The sequence below is a fragment of the Cantharellus anzutake genome, assembly GCF_015039405.1.
Source record: "Cantharellus anzutake strain C23 chromosome Unknown EI90scaffold_34, whole genome shotgun sequence".
Lineage (NCBI taxonomy): Eukaryota > Fungi > Basidiomycota > Agaricomycetes > Cantharellales > Hydnaceae > Cantharellus > Cantharellus anzutake.
This window is the reverse complement of record NW_024066984.1, coordinates 118,296-143,956: the sequence shown is the minus strand read 5'-3', so window position 1 is coordinate 143,956 and position 25,661 is coordinate 118,296. Positions and strand designations below refer to the sequence as shown.

General features: G+C 52.4%; 1 protein-coding gene across 1 annotated transcript; it reads right to left on the bottom strand.

Annotated features, from left to right (window-relative positions):
- Nucleotides 1-601: 601 nt before the first annotated feature.
- EI90DRAFT_3125749 (uncharacterized protein) lies at nt 602-1,000 on the bottom strand (the record flags this gene model as incomplete). Its single annotated transcript, XM_039063865.1, has 1 exon — nt 602-1,000. The coding sequence occupies one exon, from the start codon at nt 998-1,000 to the stop codon at nt 602-604; it is 399 nt and encodes a 132-aa protein (XP_038914392.1).
- Nucleotides 1,001-25,661: the final 24,661 nt, after the last annotated feature.

Here is a 25,661-nt window from a genome sequence, read left to right as displayed (position 1 = left end):
TCAGGGCACACACCCTGACTAGCCCCGACCCGGACCCGCGTCTGGACCCGCTTCCACCCACCCTGCTTCCTGCACGCGTGCATGCTCTGCACACTGCATGCTCTGGGCCCGGTTCCTATCCCTTCATGTGACTTCTGGGTATCCCGGAAGTTTTCCTGATATGGTGGCCACTGTGGGAAGATGAGAAGTTAGCTTCCTTCTCATCTTCTTACCCACAGTAGGTTGTGCCCTGGATAGGGCTGGTTACACCACAGGGCTGTGGACCATAGGGGAGGGTCATGGGGACCCGGGAGTCATCCCCTGACACTCTTCTAGTATTCCTTGCCAGTCAGTAAATTAGGCATGGACATGTAACTAGGCACAGCACTCCTGGTTTAGTCGCTGAGGCTGAAGTGACATCGTCTTCATCCCAGATCCTGTCTCTGACAGGAACAGTCTGCAGGATCTGGGGAAAAGATCAGGATTTGATCCTGTCTTTCGAATCGTGATCTCCCTTCAGATATGAAGGGAGTTGATCAGCTGTATCAGCCAATCTCAAGTGGTGTAGCCCAGTATTTCTACTGGGCTTAAGGAAGATCGCACTTGCTAGAATGGCAAGTGCTTAGTTCTCCAGGGACTCAAACTCCCTCCAGGGCTCTGGGAAAGGGAGCCCAGTGGGTGGGAGAGTGGATTGGGTCGGGTCTGGGATGGATCCGGACCCGAGAATGATGGTATGAGCCTGTGATGGCTCAGGATTTGCTGAAGCGCTGTGCGTTTCTGTGAGATTGCAGTCCACAGGTGCTGGACTGTTCTCAACCTGGTCTAAAACCAGTTGAGAATGGCATTGGATCAGGTCTGGGATGGTTCCAGACCCGGCAATGGCAGTATGAGCCTGTAATGGCTCAGGACTCGCAGAAGCGCTACACACTTCTGCGAGTTTGCAGTCTGCAGGTGCTGGACTGCTCTCAACCTGGTCTAAAACCGGTTGAGGGGGGATGGGATGGGGCTGAGACGGCTCCATAGAGGCTCACGCATTCTGGGATGCATGCGAACGACAATTTAGTCGTTCTTCCAGTGCAGTGGCAAGTCTGCACTCAGCACTGGCCACTGCAGCAGCACAGTCAGCTGCTTGAGATACAAGCAGCTGATAGTATGGAGACTCAAACCCAGCTGTTTGAGACCCAGACAGCTGGGCTTTCATCAACCAGTCATTGGCTCTTTCAGCCTCCCGTTTTCACCAGGCTACCGTGTTGTAAGGAGTGGTAACTGTCAGAGTACTGCAGTTCTCTGCCATTTATTCCATTCATTCTCATTTATCACTTCCTTTTTACCTCTCTCATGAGCTGAGTCATTTCTTATTTGTCAGAGGTCCTTGCCTCATGTCATTGTTTGTATGTCAGCCTATCTACACAGCCCCCACTCCCATGTCCCATATCCTTGGGCCTCATGCCGTATCCCTGTAATCCCTGCTTAACTGCCCCTTATTTACCACCTGGCAGCAGGGAGAGAAGTAATCTTCTTCTCTCACCCTTTTTGCTGCTCAGGTAACCCTTATCCGACTCCTTTCCACTTTGGAATCTGTCAGATCATAATCGTTAACCTGCAGCCCTGACAGTAACCCCACCCCTTATTTCCCATTACATAATTGTATAATTGTCTTGTAATAAACATGTATATACAAAGTACATACAATAGTGTGGGAAAGTGGAAAGAGCAACTTAGCCTTTCCTCCCATACTGTTGCAAATAATAACTTCATACAAGTTACTTTTGTTGGCAGCCTGAGGAACTAGGCTAACCAGGGTTGGCACCTACACCAACCCCTTACACGTGTCCTGGGTAATCTCCACCATCATTTGGGCCATCATTAGCTGCAGGGAGTGGAGTGATGGAGTTCCAGACATGTCTAGGGGATCAGCAGGCCATAGAGACGTTCTAGAAACATCAATCTGGTTAGGATTGGGTTGGCCAATGCTGGCATCACCAGCATTGTGTCAGGGCACACACCCTGACTAGCCCAGACCCGGACCTGCGTCCGGACCCGCTTCCACCCGCCGCACTTCCCGCACACGCGCACGCTCTGCGCGCCGCATGCTCCGGACCCGGTTCCTACCCCTTCATGTGACTTCCGGGTATCCCCGGAAGTTTTGCTGATATTGTGGCCACTGTGGGAAGATGAGAAGTTAGCTTCCTTCTCATCTCCTTACCCACAGTAGGCAAGTGTATTCTACATTGCCTTTATCTATTCATCTCCTTACCCACAGTAGATTGTGCCCTGGATAGGGCTGGCCAGACCCGAGGCTGTGGGCCATAGGGGAGGGTCATGGGGACCCAGGAGTCATCCCCTGACACATTGGAGTTGGTCATGGAACCATATGCACTTTCACACATAGAGTCAGCTCTTTGCAGAACTGGGGGAAAATCTGCCACCCAGGGTGCTGTTCTTTCATGAGGGATGCCCTTCTGTATTATGAGCTGTGTGATGCAATCCAGAGTGGTGACGTTGGCTGGATGATGAACACAGTCCCGACACTCCTATGCCATATGCATGGGGGTGGTAACAAGAACTATACACACCTGCTTTTGGATCTAATTGTTACAAGGATGGGGAGAACTTCTCCCTTCTTGACCCGTTCTTATAGTTGGAAGACGATCATAAGATCTCATTTGTACCTTAACAGAATGTGTAATCGATGGGTGTTCCCAGTCATGTATAAGAGTAGACAATCATGGTTCATGATGGAGTGAGCTATTAAGGGTTTGATTGCATGTAGTTGGAGATGCCAGGATAGATAGGTCAGCCACAGGTACTTGGTGCTCCTCAGTGGAGCGTGCCATGTGCATGGTCATGACTTGTACGATGTGTGAAGATCTCATATCATTGCTATTGGTTATTTGGCATTCATAGTACGAATGTACCGGTAGCGGGTTATTATCATGAGTGTCCAGTAAGGAGTGACTAGTGGGGCCTTCAGTGACTTGGCATTCCCAAAGGGAACATACCAATGGCGGTGAGGTGCGATGACTGGCAAGGGAGAAACTAGATGGTTGATGGGCAGCTACTTGGCGCTCATGTAACAAGTGTGCCGGCATCACATGAATATGAACCTCAGAGCAGTCATGATCCCTAATATTATAGTATGATGTCATCCATCAGGCGCTGGAGGGAGAGCTAGGTGATGACGTCCTGTAGGACACAGGTTCCAATGGATGATACACAAGCTGCGAGGCTTCGACTCACGACTTCGAGTTCTCACAGTGAGAACTGCCAGATGACTTGATGTAACTAGACATATAGGACATGTTGAGAGTTGTACACACACACAGGTTCAGCTGAGTCACAAAAGGGGGTTGTTACAAGGGACAATGCACAAGGTAGTTTGTAGCAAGTTGTAGTAGTTAGCGGGAACCGCCTCCAGTGGTTTCCATACATGATGTGTGACTATCTACAAATGAAATGGTCGTGGGAAATCCCACGAAATGCAAACAACCTCGGCCAGCACCAAAACCCCGATGGGGAAAGCTTTGCACAAGGGGGGGGAATGGGATAGAATGGCAGAGGATAGTAGGGTATCGGGAGAGAGAGTGAGAGTGTGTGTGTGTGATAGAAGGGGAGGTCTTTGACAATGCAATGGATATGGTTGTTGGAGACTCTATATCTGTAACACTAATGCAGGCTTACCATATGGAATGGATGGAGGATATGCGGTGTGTGTGTTAGAAACGGGCGGATTCGGATGACTCCGGAGTGGAATTGGAGACTTAGCGTGGAAGGACCTCGGCCTCAGTGACTCAGGCAGAGCGCTGTGCCATTGCTGGTTGTCCTGGGGGTCCCTAATTTCGGATCTAGCAGAGGGAAAGTCTCTTGGGGGCATTTCAGGTCGATTTTGGACTGAGGTTACAAGTTACTAGGTACATTGTATATAAGGAGGGGTCCGGAATCAAAAGGAACAAGGGTAGGATGAAAGGAGACAAAGGGAGATGGAAAGAGGAACAACACCGAGGGTCAAGGGTTTGACTCAATGGTGTTTCTCAAAGGAGGAATGAAGGGCCAAGGCCCAAGTGTCAGGGCTCGGTCCTCGATCAGGGACAGCCTGACCTCAGTCCTAGGTGTGTGCGGTGTCCCGGGTGGTTGGGTGCTAGACCCTGTCCTCAGCTCCTCAAACTCACTGAAGGGACTAAGCGGGGATTGAGTTGTCATGTATTACAGAGGGTAACTACAACTTGCCTAAGCGGGGATTGAGTTGAGAAGAAGGGTAAGTTTCCCTATTCCCCACTTGGCTACTATAAAAAGGAAGTGTACTGTACAGTTCATAACGTGACTCCGGGTAGAAGCCGAGCATGTTCCCGCGACTCGGAAAAGGTGTCACATGGGTTAAGGCGAGTTGCTTGCCTTAACCCACGTGATTTTTCCCGCGGGCTCACATGCGGGCTGAAGTTGTGAGAGGTATGTAGGGATGGGGAGGTCTGGGAAGTGGGGGAAGTCTGGGAAGGTGGTTCTGGGGTGTGGTTGGGTGCCCTGACAGCAGGGTCAGGGGTCGATCCCTGACACCAAGGAGGAAGGAAGGAGGGTGGGAGTGGGGAATGTCCAGCTGACTGAATAGAAAGGAAGCAGCCCAAATAGGAATGAGGGAGAATAGCGGAATTGGATGGAGCAATGCAATAGTTGCAAGGTCCGACGTAAGTCCGGAAAGTCCGAACTTGGAAGTTAAACTCCGGAATATTGGCAAATGTAATTAAATGGAATGAGCTAACCAATACAATGGGTATAAGCAGAGGTGGGGTCAAAGTCTGAGGTCGGAGCTAAGACCAGAGGTTCCGGAGATGGAGACACAACCGGGATTCCGGAGCGGAGGTCCGGAGTCGGGAGCATAGGTGTTGTGTGCTTGTCTGGAAGGTGTCGAGGATGAGGTCGGGCCCGGAATGTTCCGGAGTCAGACCGAAGGTGGTGTTGGAGCCGGAGGTGGGATAACCTCTTGGAAGTCGGCAAGGAGGAGGTGACGGAAGGGGTGATGTTCGGTCCGAGATGAGTATCGGAGCGGACAGAGATAGGGTAGGAGAAGGATGGGAGGGTGGAGGTGGCATGAGGGGTGAGGGGAGGTGTGGTGTCGGGTCCGAAGGTGAATATCAGAATGGACAGCGGTAGGGTAGGACTCTGGAAATCAGGTTTGGAGTTCCAGGAGCCCGGAGCGGAGGTTGGGATTGTACGGATATGACACTGGGTGTTCACCTGGATCTCTAACTGTTGATCGCTGGAGACGCTTAGTGCGCCGCTGGTCACATCATGGTTGGATTTCCTTATGGGTTTTCCCTGCTGGCATCCAGCTCTCCTCAGTCCGCTGATGGTTGAGTTCGCCATCACCCCTGCATTCGGCTAGATGCTGTTTTCTGTTAGGCCAGAGTGGTTAGGAGTGTGGTGTCAGGGCACACCCGCCTGACCCGGGTCCACCTGGACCCACCCAGCCACACCACACCCGCTCCCCACTGTCCATCCCTCTCCCTCCTCCTTCCTCCCTCTCTTCCCCTTTCTTTTCCCTCTTCCTTCCCCTTTCTGTATTTCATTCTTCTCATCTTCCTCTTCCTGTTTATTTCCTTCTATCTACACGGACCACCTTCCTTTGTATTGATGTACTATTGACCTGTCCGGCCCACACACCCCGGACGGCTTCCCACTGTGCCCAGCATGCGCACATGCAGCGGACGCTCTTGGGATCCCCCACAGGGACACCTGGATGCCTGCGGCTGTCTCCGAGGATGACGTGGCACTCGTCATGTGACTCAAGCTGCATGTACATAAATGTACCTGAAGTGGGAACCAAAGAAGTAACCTTCTTCTCACATTCTCCACTTCAGTCTGAGTGGCCAGGGACCATTGTCCTGGATCGGGCCCGCCAGTACGCACGCCCGCTCCACACCCCACAACGGCCTCAGTGCCGGACATTACCCCCGGGCCCTCTCGACCCCGGACGCGTCCCTGACATGTGGCGAAAGTCTCAGCGAGACAGTACCCATACGCTGTTGTGGGGACAAGTCCGTGCAGGTCAAACCAACACTTATCACACATTTCACCCCCTACTGCATCAGGGACTAGGATTGGTGAGTCGTGGTAATAGTAGGAGTTGTAGAGACTGTGGAGGTGGTTCTGACGAGTCTAATATCGTTGGATTTGGTTGGGCTGTTGAGGAGATATGACATTTTCTTTATTATCTTTACTATTTCACACATGTGACTTTCCTTTTCTATTTGTATCGGACTCTTCCATGACAACTGTACAGACAGTTAGTTAGAGGTTAGACAGAGTATCAGCACCATACTCCCAAGGACCATCCTACCTGAGAGATAGAGAGAGACCTACCCCCCTAGACCTGAGCCGTGAGTCTAGACTGATAGACCCGTTACAACGCCTGCCCTCTGCCGTTATCCTGTACCCTAGGACACATCTGTAGATGCTTGTGAAACCCTGTTAGGTCGATAGGAACCGACCATTCCAGTTTCCCCGCATTTCCGCAATCCTGTTAATCTGCGGCAAGTCCAGGCCTAGATGACCAAAGACTGCCAAAGATCGCCGCTACACCCCCACCGTTGTTGAAGCTCACCACTTCACAACTTTTTGTCAGTCTGCGGTTAGCCCAGCCTAGACAGCTAGGGACTGCCAAAGACCTCTGTCACATTCTTGACCCATTGTTGAAGCTTGCTGCTTCACAACCCCGCGTTAGTTTGCGGCTTTTCTGGCCTTAACGGCTTTGAATCGCCTAAGACTCTTGTTAGTGCACCTTTGGCCTGAGCAACCAAGGCCGCACCTCCGGAAATCAAACCAGGCATCTCTTCTGAGACAAAACAAATAGTCTGCTCCATTTCCGTCTTCTTTCTGTTTCCTTTGGTTTGACTATGGTCAATTTCCTGTTCAAGGGGACATGCCCTGGCTCTAGGTTGTTTTCCATTTCCGGGACTTCTGTCTCCCATCCGATCTTTGTTTTTCTTGTCCCTAAGATTTTCAAATAAAAATATGACTTCCCCGAAATTCGTCAACTTCGCTGTTAATGGCTTATTTGCCAAAACCGGTATTTCGCCGATTTTTTCGCTGGCAATTTTTTGCCGTTTCTGCTTCTGTTTCTCTCTAATGGTCTACTTCCATTTTGAAACATGTTGCTCGTTTTCAATGTCTCTCTGTTTCTGTTTCCGTTTCTGTCTTCTGGGACATTTGTTTCCTTTTTGGGAACGCCGTCCACTCTGTCTGAGGACTCTGTCCTCTCGCTGACTTTTCGGCCACTGTCTCCTCATTTCTGAGGATTTTGTCACCCCCCAATGATCTGGCTCATCGCTGATTATCACTTTGACTGTTGTTGAGGTACTACTGGCAAACCGGTATCCAGGCCCGCAACAAGTATCAAACCCGCTACGCTACCAGTGCAATCAATTTGGACATTTCAATGTCACCTCGCTAGATGGATCTTACCCTACCGTTTCTGGGACACCAACTACACTCACCCACCTCGCTCTGTTGAGTGACCGGGATTTTGAGCAAGTAAATCAGTCCGAACGTCTGAGTATCCCAGTTTAGTACCCCCATGCACCCCCAGCCACTTTTGGGCAGTACTCCCATTGGTTGGCATTTCAGCTGATTTGCTGTGTGTGCACTTTGACTGCCAGGCATTCCATTAGTAATGCTAGGCATACCATCCCGGGATAGCATGCCTTTGTGCCGCTTCCACCCTTAGTTTCCCCATCACCTTTGGCCATCACACCACTGGTTGACTACTCACCTTTGCCTATTTCACCAATGCTTTGTCATCATTTTGTTGGATGGGCCGTGATCCCACTTGTCTTATGACAAGGTTGTTCTCCCTGAGGCTCCATTGAGCAATGGTACTTGAACTTACCGCGTCTAGACAACGGCACACCCAGTCCAACCCCACTACTGCTCTACCGCTAGGATCACAGACTCTAGTCATGATACTCCGTTGAGTGATTGACGTTATGGGCCACACAATCCTGAGCTCCTGAGCACCCAAGCCCCACACCCTCCGACTTTTCCGGTCACCAGCTTCACCCCCACCGGTTGACACTCCGCCTGGCCGCCACCGGCCTTGTATTATGGGCTAACACCCCATCACCGTTGACCTCTCTGCCGACTCCGAGGGTATACCATGTTTTATCATGGGTTTAACCTTAGGACCGACTTTGAGGAAGAAACCTTGCTATTCCGCCTGTGTGTGGAATCCCGAAACCCTGTGGTAGTCTATTGGGAAGTACCCCGGTAGCGCCGCATCCCTCCGGCTTCAGCTATAATAGTTGAAGTACTATCCTGACACCGTGATGTTCCGCCACTGTCTCCAGGAGACTCGGTACAGGCCTATAAGCATAGTTAGACAATGGGACGTCTTCCCTAAGAGGGGGATAAGGACTCTGTGCCTAACAGCTTTTGGCCCTTGACCAGCCTTCACCTAGGAGTTTTCACCGCGTTGTCCTGTCAACCACTGCACCGCTTTAGCCTGGAGCAAGCCCATGTGTGATGCCGATCCTCCCTCACCACCTGGACATCACCCCTATCCACTCCCGACCCTTTGGTGCCTGAGTGCACACCCCTACAGCCCTCTCCCGACCTCATAGGTCAGTCATTGCAGAAGGCCTAGTATGGCCAATTCTTGCATCCAACCCCCAATGACCCTTGAGTCCATATCTGTTGATACAACACCACTGGTCCCAAACCCACCTGGTGTCAGGGCAATCACTACACACCTAACCCCACTCCCCCAATCACCACGCCCACCGCGCGCATTCCCGCTCACAGAGCGGCACACCTCCAGGGAAGTGCAGCTGTGTGCAGAGATGATGTGGCTCCTCCCACGTGACCCCAACTGCATGTATATAATAGTGCCTGGGGTGGGAACAGAAGAAGCAGCCTTCTTCTCAACTTCCCACTTCAGACTAAGTGGTCAGGGATGCTCACCCTGCAACGGGACCACTGCTACACATAGCCAACATCGGTCCCATCGAGTCCCTCACGCCGGGACCTCACCGCTTTCGGAGCTGTCCCTGACACCTGGCCAGGTCCTCATAACCCAGTTGAGGACTAGATGTCCTCCTCCACCTGTGCCTAGGTACCTGTCAGGGATGGCGCAGGAGAGGTGGGGGTAGTGGCATAGCCCCCGGTGCTAGCAGCTTGGGCGGTGGTGGAGTAACGGGAATGTATAGTGAATGGCCCTCACTCGGGCTGTTACAGGAATGGGTTCCAGGGAACCCAACCTGAGCCGTTCTGCTCATGGACAGGAGTGGCTGCGTAGCCGATGAAGGGAGAGCAGGAGGAGATCTGAGACCGGGTGTACTAACAGTAACTTGGCACTCCGAGGAGTGTACCGGCAGCGGTATAATGGGGGCTCCTTGAGGGAGCCACCTAACAATTGGCTAGCAGCAACTTGGCGCTCCAAAGAGCGTACCAGCAGCGGGTATAATGGGGACTCCTTGAGGGAGCCATCTAACAGTTGGCTAGCGGTGTCTTGGCGCTCATGTGAGCGTACCGGTAGCATGGGTAGTTGGCACTCCTTGAGGGAGTAGCCCAGTGGTTGTCTATCAGTTACTTGGCGCTCAAGGGAGCGTACCGGTAGCGGGATTTGTTGGGACAAGCAGGTTGGTTGACCAGTGCACGGTAGTGAGTGACCGTGGGAATTTGGGCCCGTGGGTACGTGGCCAGGCATCCTGGGGCTGCCTGGGTCACTTCTCCCTCCCAAGAAGGGAGGAAGGGTTGTAGGACCCAGTAGGGTACTACAGGAAGGATAGGAATGGGAGCTCAACCACCCAGTGGGGGGGTGGGAGTGGGAAGAGTGAGGTCCGGTGTCTGAGCACTCACCGGGCCGTTGAGGTTTTCTCACAGATTGTAAGAATATCGATGTTACAGAGAAGGCTTACAGTGGTGGCACAATGGTATGGCAGTTACAATCGTGGTACAAGGTTTTGTGGGTTATGTATTAGATAAGGAAGGAACAATTCCGGCAACTGCCTTACATGTCATATGACTCATAACTATCTAATATAAATATTATAATGGTCAAGGGAAATCCCTTGAGACTCAACAAATCCCCCAGCCAGCACCAAAACCCAGTGGGAAAGCTTGGCATGGGGTTTGACAGCGAAATAAGGTGATGGAATCCCAAAGTCTGCTTGCCTATAGTCACGGACCATAAGATTCTAGATTCGTTTCTATAACACGGGCTCACATCCCTGTCTGGCTTCTTAGGCTGAAGCAGTAGTGATTGTTATTAGAATGGAAGGCTAAACTAAGCTGGAGTAAGATACTTGCCTGAAGCAGTAGTGAGAAGAAGGCTGCTTCTTCGGTTCTGCTTCGGCTTGGTTTATATACAGGCGGGAACGGGTCATGTGGGGGGTGCCATGTCAGCCCGGGTGGAGCCAGGTTATCGCGGATGGCTCTGCAGGCGATCCCGAGTGTCAGAGGGGAGAGGTACAAATGAGGATGCATGGCGTATCTGGCGGTGCAGTACCCACACAGAGTACTCGGTGTCAGACACGTCCGTGCTACATGGGTAAGGGGAGAGGTTGTCCATATAAAGAAAGAAAGGAAAGAAGAGAGGGGAAGAAGGAAGACAAAGGACAAAGTGAAAGAGGGAGGAGGAGGAAGGAGGGGCAGTGGGAGGGTGCAGCATGGAGCGGGGTGGCGTGCCCTGACAGTACCCTGCTCTGAGCCTGTTTGGCTCCCCCAGTTGACTCCGATTCCCCAAATGGCCATGGGACTCCATCTTGTCAACCCTGCTATCGCCACTTTCACCATAATTAGCATAGCGGCATGGAGTACCTCCCTGTGTCATTGCTGAAAGGGATCCGAAGTCCATTGTTCTTGTTCCCCTGGTGACGCTGTTGCCACTTGGCCGAGTTTTCATACCAGATGCTGCAAATCAGTGCATTCCCGGTCCTTGGCAGGCTAACCACCTGAACACCCTGAGCGAGTCTACCCTCGGCATGTGCTCCAGCACTCTGAGGACCTCGTCTCAACTTCACCATTTCCTTCCATGATGAGTTTGCACCATGCTGCAGCGGTACTGTGCCTTGTACTGCCACACTGCTGGGAACTCTATCACATTCCATTCCCTCAGGCACTATGAGAGTCACTTGTGTGGTCTCCCATTTGTCATCATTTGACCCCTCCACTTGTGGCCACCTTGTGAGTTGACTCCTGTCCTCCTTGCGCCACATCCCCGAACTCTGTGGTCATGTTGAGTGGACTTTTGTCCTCCATGCGCCACACCTCTGAATCTTTCAGTAACTTGCAAAAAGTGTAATGGTGGTTCATGAACCGTCATGGAAGTCATGACATTTCATGAATGGTCACCAAACTTCATGAAGCAGCATGAAGTGTCATACACAGTCATGCCAGTTCATGACAAACCATCATGGAATTTCATGAGATGTCATGAACCTGCATGGGGGGTCATGATTGCTCATGACTTAAGTGGTCCCAGGCAGTTTTGAGTGGTTACATGCCTGTCTATGAAGTGTCATGAAGTGTCATGAGCCTTCATAAAGGATCATGGACCCTCATGGGCCTTCATGAATCACTATGAGTCTTCCCAAGAATCATTGTGATTGATCATAAATTAGGATTGTTTGTACAACAATGACAGTTGGGGGCATAATGGTTAATTACATGTTACCCTTAAGTTGAAAGTGATATGAAAGCATCACACAAGAGGGGGTTGCTATAGTTGATTTCAGACTAAGGTCCCTGAAAGTATTTACAAGGTATTAATAAGGGAGAGAAATCATGGGAAGGGCCAGTCGGTCCTGTGCAGAAATGAGTGGGGATTATCAAAGACAAGAACCCAGGTGAAGAATGAATGAGTAAAATATTGACACTTGATCTGCTACTATATGGGCACCCAGGTTGTCAGTTGCCTCCCTACTTTGCCTCTTTGTTTAATTGTTCATTCCACTCTCATTCATTCTCTCACTCTCTGTCTCCCTGGTTCTCGTCCCTCATTTAGTTTGTCATGTTCACCACTCTGCCTCCCATTCAGGCGCCAGACTGACCAGCCCCTCTTCTGTTCTCCCTTTCATATTTATGCATTGTAGATAGTATACTACCTATGTACCCCAGTTTGAATGTCAACTAGAATATCCCCCAAGGCCTCTTGTCCATAGTTGTCAGGGACAGCTCTGAAAGTGGCAAAGTCCCAGCATGGGGGACCCGATGGGACGAGTAGCAGCTATGCATAGCAGTGGTCCTGTCATGGGGTGAGCATCCCCGACCACTTAGTCTGAAGTGGGAAAGTGAGAAGAAGGCTGCTTCTTCTGTTCCCACCCCAGGTGCTGTTATATACATGTGGCTGAGGTCACATGGAAGGAGCCATGTCATCTCTGCACACAGCTGCACCCCTCTGGGTGTCTCTGCAGGAGATCCCGGGGGTGGCCACTGTGTGGGTGGGAATGTGTGCAGTGGGTGCGGCGATAGGGGCAGTGGCATTAGGGTGTAGTGGTACAGGAGGGGTGTGCAGCGTTCCCAGGTATGTGGGCATGCTGGTGGTACATAGAGAAGAGGAAGTTGACCATACCACAGAAGTAGGGTGGCACGGTGCAGCACGGGGTCAGGCAGGGTATGCCCTGACAATAGTTCACCTCTGACTTTGTCTTCACTTGAGCCTACATTGCCACCAGGTTCCCTCCACTACACCTGAATACAGGATAGCCTAGAGCATGTGGCACAACGCTCCCACTGAGTTGTTGAAACCAACATCCCAACCCCCTGATGCCTTGCAATGGAGTAACCTATCAGCTAAGTGATCACTCACACTGCCATACTCTGCTCCACTTCCCATGAACACTGTTTCTGTGTCAGGGACCGACCCGGGGTCGAGAGCGCCCAGGTGTATCGCCCGAGGCTGAGGGTCCGGTAGGTATGACGCGGGCGCGCGTAACAACGGGCCCGAAGCAGACAAGGGTCCCTGGCCACTGAGACTAAAGTGGGAAATGTGTTATTGTTATTATCAGGGGAAGTGTAAGCTACTTGCCTAAAGTGGGAAATGTGAGAAGAAGGTTGCTTCTCAGTTCCCACTTAGGCTGTGTTTATATACATGTGGTTGAAGGCCACGTGGGAAGCGCCACGTCATCCAAGCACACAGCCACCTCCATCCGGGTACCTCCGTAAGAGGTCCTAGGAGCATCTGGTATGCGGGGGGTCATCCAGTGTGTCCGGGTTCGGGCGCGTTACACTGCAGCCGGGCCAATGGTACATTGATACAAAGGAAGTCGTCCGTGTGATAAGAAAGGAATAAAGAGGAGAGAGAATAGAAAAGAAGGGGAAGAAGAAAGGGAAGGGAAAAGAGGGGGAGGTCGGGAGGAGCTGTCAGGGTTCAGCACCCTGCCCTAGGGTGCCCCAGACTCCCCAACCAATCCCTTCCTTCCATTCCTTCATTGTTGCCTTGTTGTTGCCTTTCTGTGTTGCGTATCCGCGCACATGAGATAGCGTGGGAACTTTCTGAGCGAGCAGCTTGCCCAGAATGTTCCCACGGGTCACAGCCACAGTTCTGGGCAAGCAACTCGCCCAGAACGTTCCCATGCTTACTGGGCACTGCCACCTGGATGTTCCCTCCGGGTCACACTACACAACTCTAGGAGCTGTATAGTTGTGGGCATGTGACCCATTCCTTTATATAGCAACCATGCAGGGAGATGAGACCTTTACCCTTCTTCTCATCTCATACCCCGCATAGGCAAGTGTATATATATTCTTTCCTTTTACTATACATCTCATACCCCGCATAGTGTGAGGACAGGCCAGATGGGGGTTGAGGTCAGGGAGCCTCCGAGTCTGAGGCCGGGCCCTGACAGGAGCGGATGGTGGGGCACCGGGTTAGGTGGGGCCGGGTCAGGCGGGTGTGCCCTGACATTCTGACACTAAGCAGCAAAGGTGACTGGAGGAAAAGCAGAGTTCAGTGCAGTGCCAACACAAGTCCATGAGTTGGAGGTTGATCAGTCAGTGCTGTCACAAATAAGGTCTGTCACATGACAGTTCATAAGTGCTTGTGACATCTCATGCATTGACTCATCATACAGCATGTTATAGACTGGAGTGAGACAAAGGAGTTGTCTCCGTGGTGGAGGGCTTTGGCCTCAGCGACTCAGACCAGGAGCGCTGTGCCAAGTTACACGTCCATGCCCTAATTTACTTACTGGCAACGAGAACTAAAGGGGGATCAACTCTAGTCAATTTTATCACTGGAGTGTAACCTATCTACAAGTTAAGTATATATAGTTACATAGAGGCAGGCCCATGAATGGTGGGACCAAGCAGAGCGGAGCTAATGGAGTTAGCCAACTGAATATTACCGACAAGTCGGGTTACGGGTTAGCAGAATGGCAGGCAATAACCCAGAAACGGAAAGGAGGGATAGGCCCAAAGGTGGACTTGCAGGGCAAGCAAGTGAATTGCCCAGCAGGGGTGGGAGTGTGCTAGCGGACGTCAGAGCTGTCCAGAAGCCTTTGGGGCTCCATACTTAGGGAGGTGTAGGTAATATATTGAAAAGAGGGGGTGGTGACCATCAAGGGAGGTGGAGGTGATTGCGGAATATGGGGGCTCCAAGGTTAGTCAAGAAGGAGCAGGGGTAATCCAGAAGGACTGGAGGTAGTGGAAGACGATGGCCATGGATGGATATGACAGAGCATTATGAATGTCCATGATGCATCATGGGACATTATAGCGTTTTACATGATGGGGAAAGGTCATGAGGGTTCATGAACATCATGACCGCTCATGAACCTCCATGAGGCATCATGTCATATTGCATCACCAGCAGTCATGAACCTTGTCAGCACATGATGGTTCATGACAGTTCATGACAATTTGTCATGAACTGTCATGAAATGCAAAATTTTCAATGTAAAAAATGTCTGATTCAATTCAATTGTCATGACATGTCATGAGGGGTCATGAAATTTCATGACATGTCATGACTCCTCATGATTTCATGACACAGGATTACACTTTTGGAGAGTACCTCGAATCTTTGGACATGATGTGAGTTGCCCAACTGGCTTCCATCTGTCACCTCCGCACCTTCTGGGCTGATTAGGCCACTTCACTTCTGCCACCCGGATCCCTGGACTCATAGGAAGCATGGTAGGAAGGCCAAGTTCAAGTTAAGAGACAAGTCCACCAGCTTGTTCTCCTCTGACCCTCCAGCCATCATCGCCAACTCCATCTCCGACTTCCATTTTGAGTACCACATCAACCCCGCACCAACTTCACCTCCATTTGAGGCATTCTGCTTATCCTGCACTGCTGTTTGTGGCGCTCCGACTTTGTCTCCTTGTGGGACACCCTCTGCCATACCCTTGCTGATTCCGGACTCGGTGCCGCATGCGCTGACTGGACACCAAAGCAAGGTACCGTGCCCTTGTCCTTTTATGGACACCAAGACCCTGCCGAGATGTTGGCAGCATTCATCTCACACCTTTCCTCTCCCGACTATGGTGTTGTGCTGCAGCTGGTGTTTCAGACACCACCGCTCTTAGGCCTTCAAGGGTTCAGGCCCTGAGAGGGGGATACTGTCAGGGACAGCTCCGAAAGCGGTGAAGTCCCGGCACAAGGGACCCGATGGGACAGGTGTTGGCTGTGTGTAGCGGCGATCCCGTCATGGGGGAGCGTCCCCAACCACTTAGTCTGAAGTGGGAAGTTGAGAAGAAGGCTGCTTCTTCTGTTCCCACCCCAGGTACTATTATATACATGCGGTTAGGGTCATGTGGGGGGAGCCACGTCATCTCCGCATACAGCCGGACCTCTCTGGGTGTCTCTGCAGGAGATCCTGGAGGTGTGCCACTCTGTAGGTGGGGATGCACATGGTGGGTGCAGCGATCGGGGGAGCAGCATCAGGTGTGTAATGATACATAGAGAGAGAAGGGAAGTCGACCATGGAATAGAAACAGAGAGAAAGAAGAAAAAGGGAGAGGAGGAACGGGGAGTGGTAGCAGGGGGAGTGGAGTAGGGCAGGGCAGCGCAGGGTGTGGTGCCGGGTCAGGTGGGGTGTGCCCTGACATCACCCCCCCCTTAAGCTGCTTCACCTCGAAGCGGCCAGGCGGTTCTCCTTTTCTCTCCCTGGGGTGTGGGGGGGTGTCCAATGGAACTCCTCAACTAGGTCAGAGGCATGGGTTAGGTGGTCACGTGTAAGCCATTGATTTTCCAAGTGTGGCCAGCCTGTATACTTTACCAGGTACTGGAGTTTTTGGCATAGCCACTTAGAGTTCAGGATTTTCTCGACCTCGTACTCTTCTTCTCCATCTATGAGGTCTGGGCCCGGGCAGGGGTCAGTGGGTCATTCTGTGATTTCGTCAGGGCGGTGCGGTCTGATGTTCATCATGGATACTACTGGGTGGATTCCTCTTTGTTAGGCAGTGAGCCGGAGTTTGATGGTGGCAGGGGAGACAACTTTAACAATCGTGAAGGGGCCAGTCCATTTATGGTCCAGCTTCTTGGTTGGGCGGTCAGTAGTGTAATTCTGGGTGCTGAGCCAGACCCGGTCACCTTCTTGGTACATGGGGGCTGCCTCGCAGTTTTGGTCGTAGTAGTGGGCCATCTCGTCCACCACATGCTCTAGTGCTGCCTTCGCCTCTTCCTGCATCTTCATCATCCTCAATGAGAAGGCATTGGCAACTTCTACCTCGGATGTGCGTGTGGGCTCCATCCCCATCCTGGGGTGTTGGCCAGTATCGAGCTCAAAGGGGGTTCAGCGGGTGGAAGAGTGGACATGGTTATTATAGGCAAACTCCGCTAGCAGGAGCCAGTCCACCCAGTCATCTTGGTGGTGGTTGACAAATACCCGGAGGTAGGCCTCTACCTCTTGGTTCACTCTCTCTGTCTGCCCATCTGTCTGGGGGTGGTAGGGCATCGAGGGGGTGAGTTTGATGCCAAGGAGGTCCGTGAGTTCTTTCGAGAATCATGAGTCGAAAGCACTCCCTCTGTTGCTGAGGATCTCCTCAGGGAGACCATGGTGCTTCCAAACATGTTTGAGGAAAAGCCATGTGATCCCTGCCGAGTCCACCGTCGTCACAGCTGGGATTGCATGGATGCGTTTGGATAGGTGATCCACTATGACCAGGACAGCATTATAGCCCTTCGACTCAGGGAGCTCTCCAATCATGTCCACTGAGATCACTTGCCAGCGGTGGGTGGGGATCTTGTTCAGGATGAGCTTCCCCACTTTACAGGAGGGGAAGGATTTGACATGGTTGCAGGTGTCGCATCTGCGGATGTACTGCCCAATGTACTCCACCATCCATGGCCACCAGTAGTCGCAGGAGATGAGTTCTAGGGTTTTCCACCATCCTGGGTGCCCCGTTGCCCGCACATCATGGTGTAGCCGCACCAGGTCGTGGCAGAGCTGCGGGTCCTTCGGGATGTATACCTTTCCTCTGTACAGAACTAGCTCTCTGTCAGAGTCTGGAGATTATTGTCGGAGACTGGAATGCTTGTCAGAGACTGGGATATTGTCGGAGTCGGACAAACTGTCAGAAGGTGGATAGAAGACGGATTGGGTTTCTGTCTGAGTTGGGGTCAGAGATTGTGGCAGAGGTCTGTTGGAGCGCACACGCGCGGATATGCGGGCGGAAATGTGCGGCACGTCCGGAAGCGCTGTTCAAGGTTAGCAGAGTGGGATCACGGCCTCAGCGACTCAGGTGGAGTGCTGTGCCCTGAGCTTGACATTTGGGGGAGATCCCGTATTTACAGACTGACACTTACAGCGGACTTCAAACAAGACTTGTGGGCAGAGCGGACCTGTAGGAGGAGTGCGGACTCCACAAGCACGGACTCAGAGGGGGGGGAAGCCCCCTTTGCAGAAGGAGGGACTCAGACCAGACAGGGGGGTACTCTAGTTGATTTCAGACTGAGGTCCCCGAAAGTATTTACAAGGTATAAGTAGATAAGAGAAATCAAAAGAGGGACCGGTCAGTCCGGTGCGGAAATAAGCGGGAGTGAGCGGGGACTTGTCAAACTAAACCAAGGACAAGAACCTGGGAAATGGGAGGCAAGGAATGAATAAAGTTAAAGCGGATCAAATACCAATATTGACAGATTAAATGAATGAATGGGAAAGTGCAATAGCACACGGATCAAATGCCAATATTGGGGTGAACATAATAGGCACTCGGCAAGGAATGAATGTTATGTTGCCAAGTGACAAAAATGGCCAGAGGACAAAAGCGGAGGTCAGCGTGTGGCACCGATACAAGTCCGCAAATAAGCGGGGTCGGTGCGGTGCCAACACAAGTCCGTGAACAGAGGTTGATCTGCCAGCACTGTCACACAAGGACAGCATGAAGGCCAACAGAGGTACAGAGGGGAGTGGGAGTGTTGACCTGACCAGAGGTGTCAAGGGCGACCAGAAGTGGCCAGAGGGTGCAGAGATGGGCAGAGGGTGCGGAGTGGCCAGAGGGTGCGGGATGCACGGAAGCGGGGCATGGCTGTGACCACATAGCAGGAAGCGATGAGTGTGGTTCAGATGGAGACAAGGCAGGCATGACTGAATGCCGGGAGCGCCAAGGGCTCAGGAACTGGAGGTAAGGTCGGAATACCGGCAGGGTCTAGGTTCTGATTATTGGCCAAGTCTCACGCAGTAAGGCAGGGGGCCAGACATGGGGTTGGGGGCTGGTTAGGATGGGTTTCGGGTCGGCAGATTCGCCTATCGGCATTGGTTCGTCGCTGACGGAGCCCCGGGATTTGTCGGTCATGACACTCTCCCTGCTTCTCCCACTCATCCGACCTCAACGTGCCTTCCCCCAGTTCCCGCATCACCTTCACCACCTTCTCATCCAGGTCTTTCACCCTACTGATCCTCTCGAGGATAGTCATCTCTTCACCCTCTACCAGGACTGCCTCCACCATGCAGGCCTCAAACCAAGCAGGTTGGAGGAGAGTCAGCCCATCATTGTCGCCCTTGCCCTTCAGGTGGTCAGTGCGGTGTGAGAGCACATCCAGTTTTCCCATGAGTTTCCCTGGGCAGTGGATGAGGGTGAAGTGGAATTGGGAGAGGAAGAGTGACCACCACGCTTGGCACTGGTTCAGCTGTTGCATGGTGCGGAAATATCCTAGGTTGCGGTGGTCAGTGTAGACCTCAACTTTCTCCTCCGCTCCTTGTAGGAAATGCCGCCACTCCTTGAGGGCACGTACTATTGCGAGCATCTCCTTGTCATACACCTCATAGTTACATTCTACGTCCGTGAAACTCTTGGACATGAAGGCTACTGGGTGGAACTCTCTGTCTGTCTGGAGCTGGGATAGGACCACACCAGTCACAAAGTTAGAGGTGTTGCACTCGTGTTTGAAGCGACCGGTATCAGTGGGGAAGGCAAGGACTGGGGCGGAGGTGACGGCGTCTTTGAGGGTGCGGAATGCGTGGTCTTCGCCTGGTCCCCAGGCCCATGCCTTGGTTTTGCGGGTCAATGCATGGAGGGGGCAGGCTGTCTTGGAAAAGTCTTTGATAAACCGGCAATAGAAGTTGACAAACCCTAAGAAGGACTGTACTTCTTTGACTTTGGTTGGGGTTGGCCAGTTGAGAACTCCGCAGACTTTCACGGGATCCATCACGACGCTTCCTTCAGAGATGTGAGGTTGAGGTACTTGATCCGCTTCCACTCGAACTTACACTTTTCTGGCTTCAAGAAGAGTCTCTGCCTCCACAGCATCTCCAGGACCTCTCGGACAACCCTCCAGTGCTCCTCCAGGGTGGCAGTGAAGATCAAGATGTCGTCCATGTAGCAGATGATGACCTCTCGATCGATGAAGTCCTGGAGAATGTCATTCATCATTGTCTGGAATGTCGCCAGGGAGTTACACAGGCCAAAGAACATGACGGTGGGCTCAAACAGCCCCCAGTTGGTCGAAAATGCCACTTTCCACTCATCGCCATCTTTGATGTGGACGTTGTTGAATCCCCATTGCAGGTCTAGCGCTGAGAAGTACTTGGCGTTTCGGAGGCATGCGAGGATGTCCAAGATGAGTGGGAGGGGGTATGAGTTTTTGACCGTGATCTTGTTGAGCTTCCGGTAATCTTGGACTAGGCGCAAGGATCCATCCTTCTTCTTGACAAAGAAGACTGGGGCTCCCATCAGGGACTTGGACGCCCATATGTGCCCGTTCCGCAGGTTCTCACACAGGAACTCGTCTAGTTCCTTCTGCTCTGGTCATGACAGGGGGAAGGTCCTCCCTCTCAGGAGTTTGGCATCTGGCACCAGATCTATTGCATGGTCCCAGGGCTTCCGGGGGGCAGCTGGTTGAAGGCCTCTTTCGAGAATATGTCTCGGAAGTCCTGGTACTGTTCTGGGACTAGTGCCTCGAATGGCGCAGGCTCCGCCTCCGGTTCACAGGCTTCCTGGGCCATCCGCTGGGATGGTGTCATGGTCGCTCTCAGTTCATGTCCCCACCCTTGAGGGATGATAGCGGCATAAATCCTGTCCCCAGGTTCTACTGCAGGGTCTGGGTCGGTGTCACCACCGACAAATCCTGGGGCTCTGTCAGCAGCAAATCAATGCCAATAGGCGAATCTGCCAACCCGAAACCCAATCTAACCAGCCCCCAATCCGATGTCTGCCCCCCTGCCCTATCAACCATGCACTGCATCCAGACCTCCACCCGCATCTGACTTCTGCCCGCATCCAGACCTCCACCCACATCTGTACCTCTGCCCACCTCCACACCCTCTGGACCTCTGCCACTCCTGGTTGCCCTCCACACCCTGTGGTCAGGCCAACACTCCCCTCCGACCTTGCTGGCCATCATGCTGCCCTTGTGTGTGATGGCACTGACGGACCACCCTCTGTTGTGGACTTGTCAGCACCGTGCTGATTTCCATGTCCCTTCATGGACCTGTGTCGGCACCGCACCGACCCCGCTTATTTGCGGACTTGTATCGGCGCCGCACGCTGACCTCCGCTTTTCTCTGGCCATCTTGTCACTCGGCAGCATACCATTCATTCCTTGCCGAGTGCCTATATTGTTCATCCATTCATTCACTTAACTTGCCAATATTGGCACTTGATCCATGTGCTGATGCACCTCTTATTACCTGTCAATATTGGCACTTGATCCGCTTTTGTTTAGTTCATTGCCTCCCATTTCCCGGGCTCTTGTCCTTCATTCAGTTTGACAATCCCCGCTTATTTCCGCGCCGGACCACGCCGGACTGACTGGTCCTTCTGTGTTTCCCTCCTGCCTATTTATATCCTGTAAATACTTTCAGGGACCTTAGTCTGAAATCAACTAGAGTACCCCCCTGTCTGGTCTGAGTCCCTCCTTCTGCAAAGGGGGCTTCCCCCCCTCTGAGTCCGTGCTTGCGGAGTCCACGCTCCTCCTGCAGGTCCGCTCTGCCCGCAAGTCTTGTTTGAAGTCCGCTGTAAGTGTCAGTTTGTAAATACGGGATCTCCCCCAAACGTCAAGCTCAGGGCACAGCGCTCCACCTGAGTCGCTGAGGCCGCGATCCCACTCTGCTAACCTTGAACAGCACTTCCGGACGCACCGCATATTTCCGCCCACATATCCGCGCGTGCGCTCCAACAGACCTCTGCATCACCTCCGACCTCAACTCAGACAGAACCCAATCCGTCTTCTATCTGCCTTCTGACAGTACTTCCGACTCCGACAATAATCCCGTCTCTGACAGTTGGTGTGTCCTCATGTCGACTGGCAGGAAGATGGGCAGCGGGACATTTTGACCTTTTGCCACGTCCAGTCCACCTCTGGGTTGTGGTGCAGCAGCCACGAGTGTCCTATGATGAGGGACTGCCGCCCAAGGTTTGCGACGGCGAAGCGGGCCTGCTCCATGTGGCATCTGAAAGTCAGGAGGGCCTCTATGTGAGGTCTTAGGGTGGCTCAGCACACAAGGCCGTAAGTGATACAAGATAGTGTATTTTACGGTGGTGTGTAAGCGGTTACCCGGAGGTTCCCGCTTGCCCACGTGACTATATGTATCTAGTTTACATGTGACTCGGGGTTCGGGGCTATTGCCCTGACATTCTCCCCCCTTGCATTGCATTTGCGACGCATACAAGGTTGATAGTGAATAAAACAGAGTTTTAATAGTTGATTTACATTGAGTTTGGAATTATCAATGAGTGTTTTGTTGTCACCACTTTAAAGTGGGCGATTTTGTACAAGTCAGTGAAGAAAAGGGAGGGGGTTTAAGGAATGAATGAGTGTGGGCCGTTACTTTGAAGTGAATGGCGATACATTGGTATCACAGGGAGAGAGGAAAAAAAAATGGTGGGGTTTGTCGAAAATGAATTTCGACCCAAAGGTTGTATGTCTTTGGTGTTCCTCACTTGTTCTGTGAGGGTTCGTGTGTAAGTGGTGTTTACACATGAGCGGTGGTGGATGTGGGTCTTTTGATGGAGTGGAGATTTCCACAATTGTTACTTGCGGTTCCTCGCATACAGTATTGTGTGCGGGGCCTCGAGTTGGGGGAAGGTGTTTTCACAGGCGCCTCGATGGCGTATTACCATGTCACTTTCCCTTCTCTCAAGGGTGGAGTCATTGCCCTGGAGGAGGGTTTTCCTCCAGGTTGTTCATCTGGACATCCGATTGCTGTGTCGGATGCGATGACGTAGCCTGGGCTACATTGTCGGCTGTGGGCTCGACGAAGTGGGTGCTCCCTGGGTGGGAGCGGGTTGTTGTGTTCCTGAGCTGCTTGGCTCAGGTGTAGAGTATGGTAGGTCTACCATTCTTCCCGTGGGGAAGGATGGTTGTTGGGCTGGTTGTCCAGCACGGAGACTTGCATCTCTTTCCCAGTATTTGGAAGCTTTCGCTTCCCGTTCCGCAGTTTTTGTGGCACATTCCTCAGGAGTCCTGAGTGGTTTGAACTGGGACTTTAAGTAGGCAGCTTTGCCTAGACTTTCCCAGGAGATTTTCCCCTTATTCTCTGGGGAATTATATTCCTCCGTGAGTCTTGCGATACTCGGGAGTCCCAAGAAGTATTTCTCGGTTTCCTTCGCTTTTTTGCGAAGGGTTCTGTGTACCTTGCCGCTTTTGAAGGCGGTTTCGGCCTGTTCGTACCAGTGTACGAATTCTTTCCCACTCACGCTTGTCCACCAAGCGTATGCAGCGTCATGCGCCACTTCTGACCCCGCTATTCTCCTCATGGGGAAGTTGGGGTCGATTGTTATGTCGACTGGAGCTTCGACTTTGCCGAACTCGTTGAGTTCGGCGGTCTTGTATAGCATGTGGACACTTCCCTGCAGGGTAGCTTGCCCATAGGGTGCTGAGGTACTCAGCGGCCCACCGCCTCTGGCAGTGGTCCCCATTTTAGGGTCTGCCATCGGTTGCCTACCGCTCTCCCTCTTCCCCTCGACATGGGTTTGCCCCTCTGAGGGCGGGCCCTTATGCAACCCGGACAGGGTCGCCTGCCCACGGGGTGGCGGGATAGTCGGTGCCCCGGCACCGTATCCCCTCCCCCTGACCTGGGAGGCCCCCGTCATGATGGGTTTGGCAGCGAGGTCTGCCAGTGCGCATGCCTCTCTGAGCTCGTGTTTCAGTAATTCGATCTCCCTTTTTTGGAGATCGACTTCTCTCTCTGTGTCTTTCAGAGAGTCAAAGATGCCCTCAGCATCTCTTCGTGCTCTGTTGTATTCGCGCCTCCAGTGGGCGCAATGGTCGCAGGCGTCTTCTGATGCCCTCGAGTTATCAGACCGTGCCCGTTTGGACGGTCTGGACGAGGAGCCGTTGTCGCTCCCTCGTCTCCCTCCTACGAGGGACTTCATCTCTTTCAGCTCCTCACGGAGCTGACCTGTCTGAGCAGCTACCGCTGACGTGATAGCTGATGTTATGGAAATGGGAATTTCCATTTTAGACTCTTATGGGTTCTGTATCACGTGATTTATATAGTAATATAGTTCATCCAATGAATAATCAACCAAAAACCCGAGAGTAATGTCTCTGTGAAAACATCTATAACAACACCTGCCATATCTATTGTAAAATCATATGAGCTCAACTTCTACCCTTTTCCACTTTCCTGCGCCAAGAACGGACGAAAATGGGCGCCTCCGGCCCCATTTTTGTAACAGCTGATTCCCAGCCTGCATTTGGCTGGGGTGTTGTTGGACCTGGGCCAAATTGGCTAATCCAGGGGTTGATCTGGCCAGGGAAGTTCCCTGGGGAGTGTCATATCCGTGCATACCCGACCCCGACCCGACTTCCGGACCTCCACCCTCTTCACCTCCGGAGTCATAACCTACCGCTGCCGTTCCGATACTCACCTTCGGTCCTGGCAACACACCTCCTCCTTACCTCTCACCACCCTCCTACTACTCCGCTCCCCCTTCACAACACCTCCACCCTCCCGTTATCCTCCTACGCTTCCCCCGTCTGCTCCGATACTCACCTTCGGACCTGACTACTCTCCTTTCCACCACTCCTTCTTACCTTACCTGTCCCCTCTCTCCTCCCTCCGTTACTCCTCTGCCACCCTTCCGCCAAGTTACGACCTTCCACCGCTGTTCCGTACTTCACACTCGGACACCGCTCGTACCTTACTCCGAGCCTCTGTCATAGTCCCCACCTCGGACTTAGTCCATTGCATTGGTGACCTCATACTACGTAAACACCATTGCCAATATTCCTCGGACTTCCAACCCCGCCTCCGTAACCTCCGTAAGCTCCGCAACCCCCGAGCTTCGCGGACCGCCTTCGGCACTCTCGCCACCTGTAATGTATTTCTCACGTTTTCCCTTCATCCCTATTTGGACTACTGCTTCTTTCTATTCTAGCCAGTTAGTCATCATCCCCACTTCCCCTCATCCTCCTGCCCCTCTGGGCCTCGCCCTCTCTACCTCCTTTCGGACGTATCACAGGTCTTGCCCTATGACCTTCAGTACCGCTCCGCTCCCTCTACCCTTTGTTCCCGTTCGGACGTCTTCATTCCGATTCGGTCACCCTTTGTTCTCTTTGTGCTTTTGCCCCTTCCATTATATATATCGGCGCTTGTACATACTCGTTTTGGTTTAGTCCGAAATCGACCTGAAATGCCCCCAAGAGACTTCCTGCTCACCTACTGTGAAATTAAGGACCAAATGGACAAACAGCAATGGCACAGCGCTCCGCTTGAGTTGCTGAGGCCAAGGTCCCTCCACGCTAAGTCTCCGATTCCACTCCGGAGTCGTCCGTTTCCGCCCCATTCTAACAATTGCCAATATCCCTCGGACTTTCAACCCCGCCTCCGTAACCTCCATAAGCTCTGCAACCCCCGAGCTTCACGGATCGCCTTCGGCACTCTCGCCGCTTGTAATGTATTTCTCGCGTTTTCCCCTCATCCCTATTTAGACTACTGCTTCTTCCTATTCTAGCCAGTTAGTCATCATCCCCACTTCCCCTCATCCGCCTGCCCCTCTGGGCCTCGCCCTCCCTACCTCCTTTTGGATGTATCACAGGTCCTGCCTTATGACCTTCGGTACCGCTCCGCTCCTTCTACCCTTTGTTCCGGTTCGGACGTCTTCATTCCGATTCGGTTACCCTTTTTCTCCTTGTGCTCTTGCCCCTTCCATTATATATATCGGCGCTTGTACATACTCGTTTTGGTTCAGTCCGAAATCGACCTGAAATGCCCCCTAGAGACTTCCTGCTCACCTACTGTGAAATTAAGGACCAAATGGACAAACAGCAATGGCACAGCGCTCCGCTTGAGTCGCTGAGGCCAA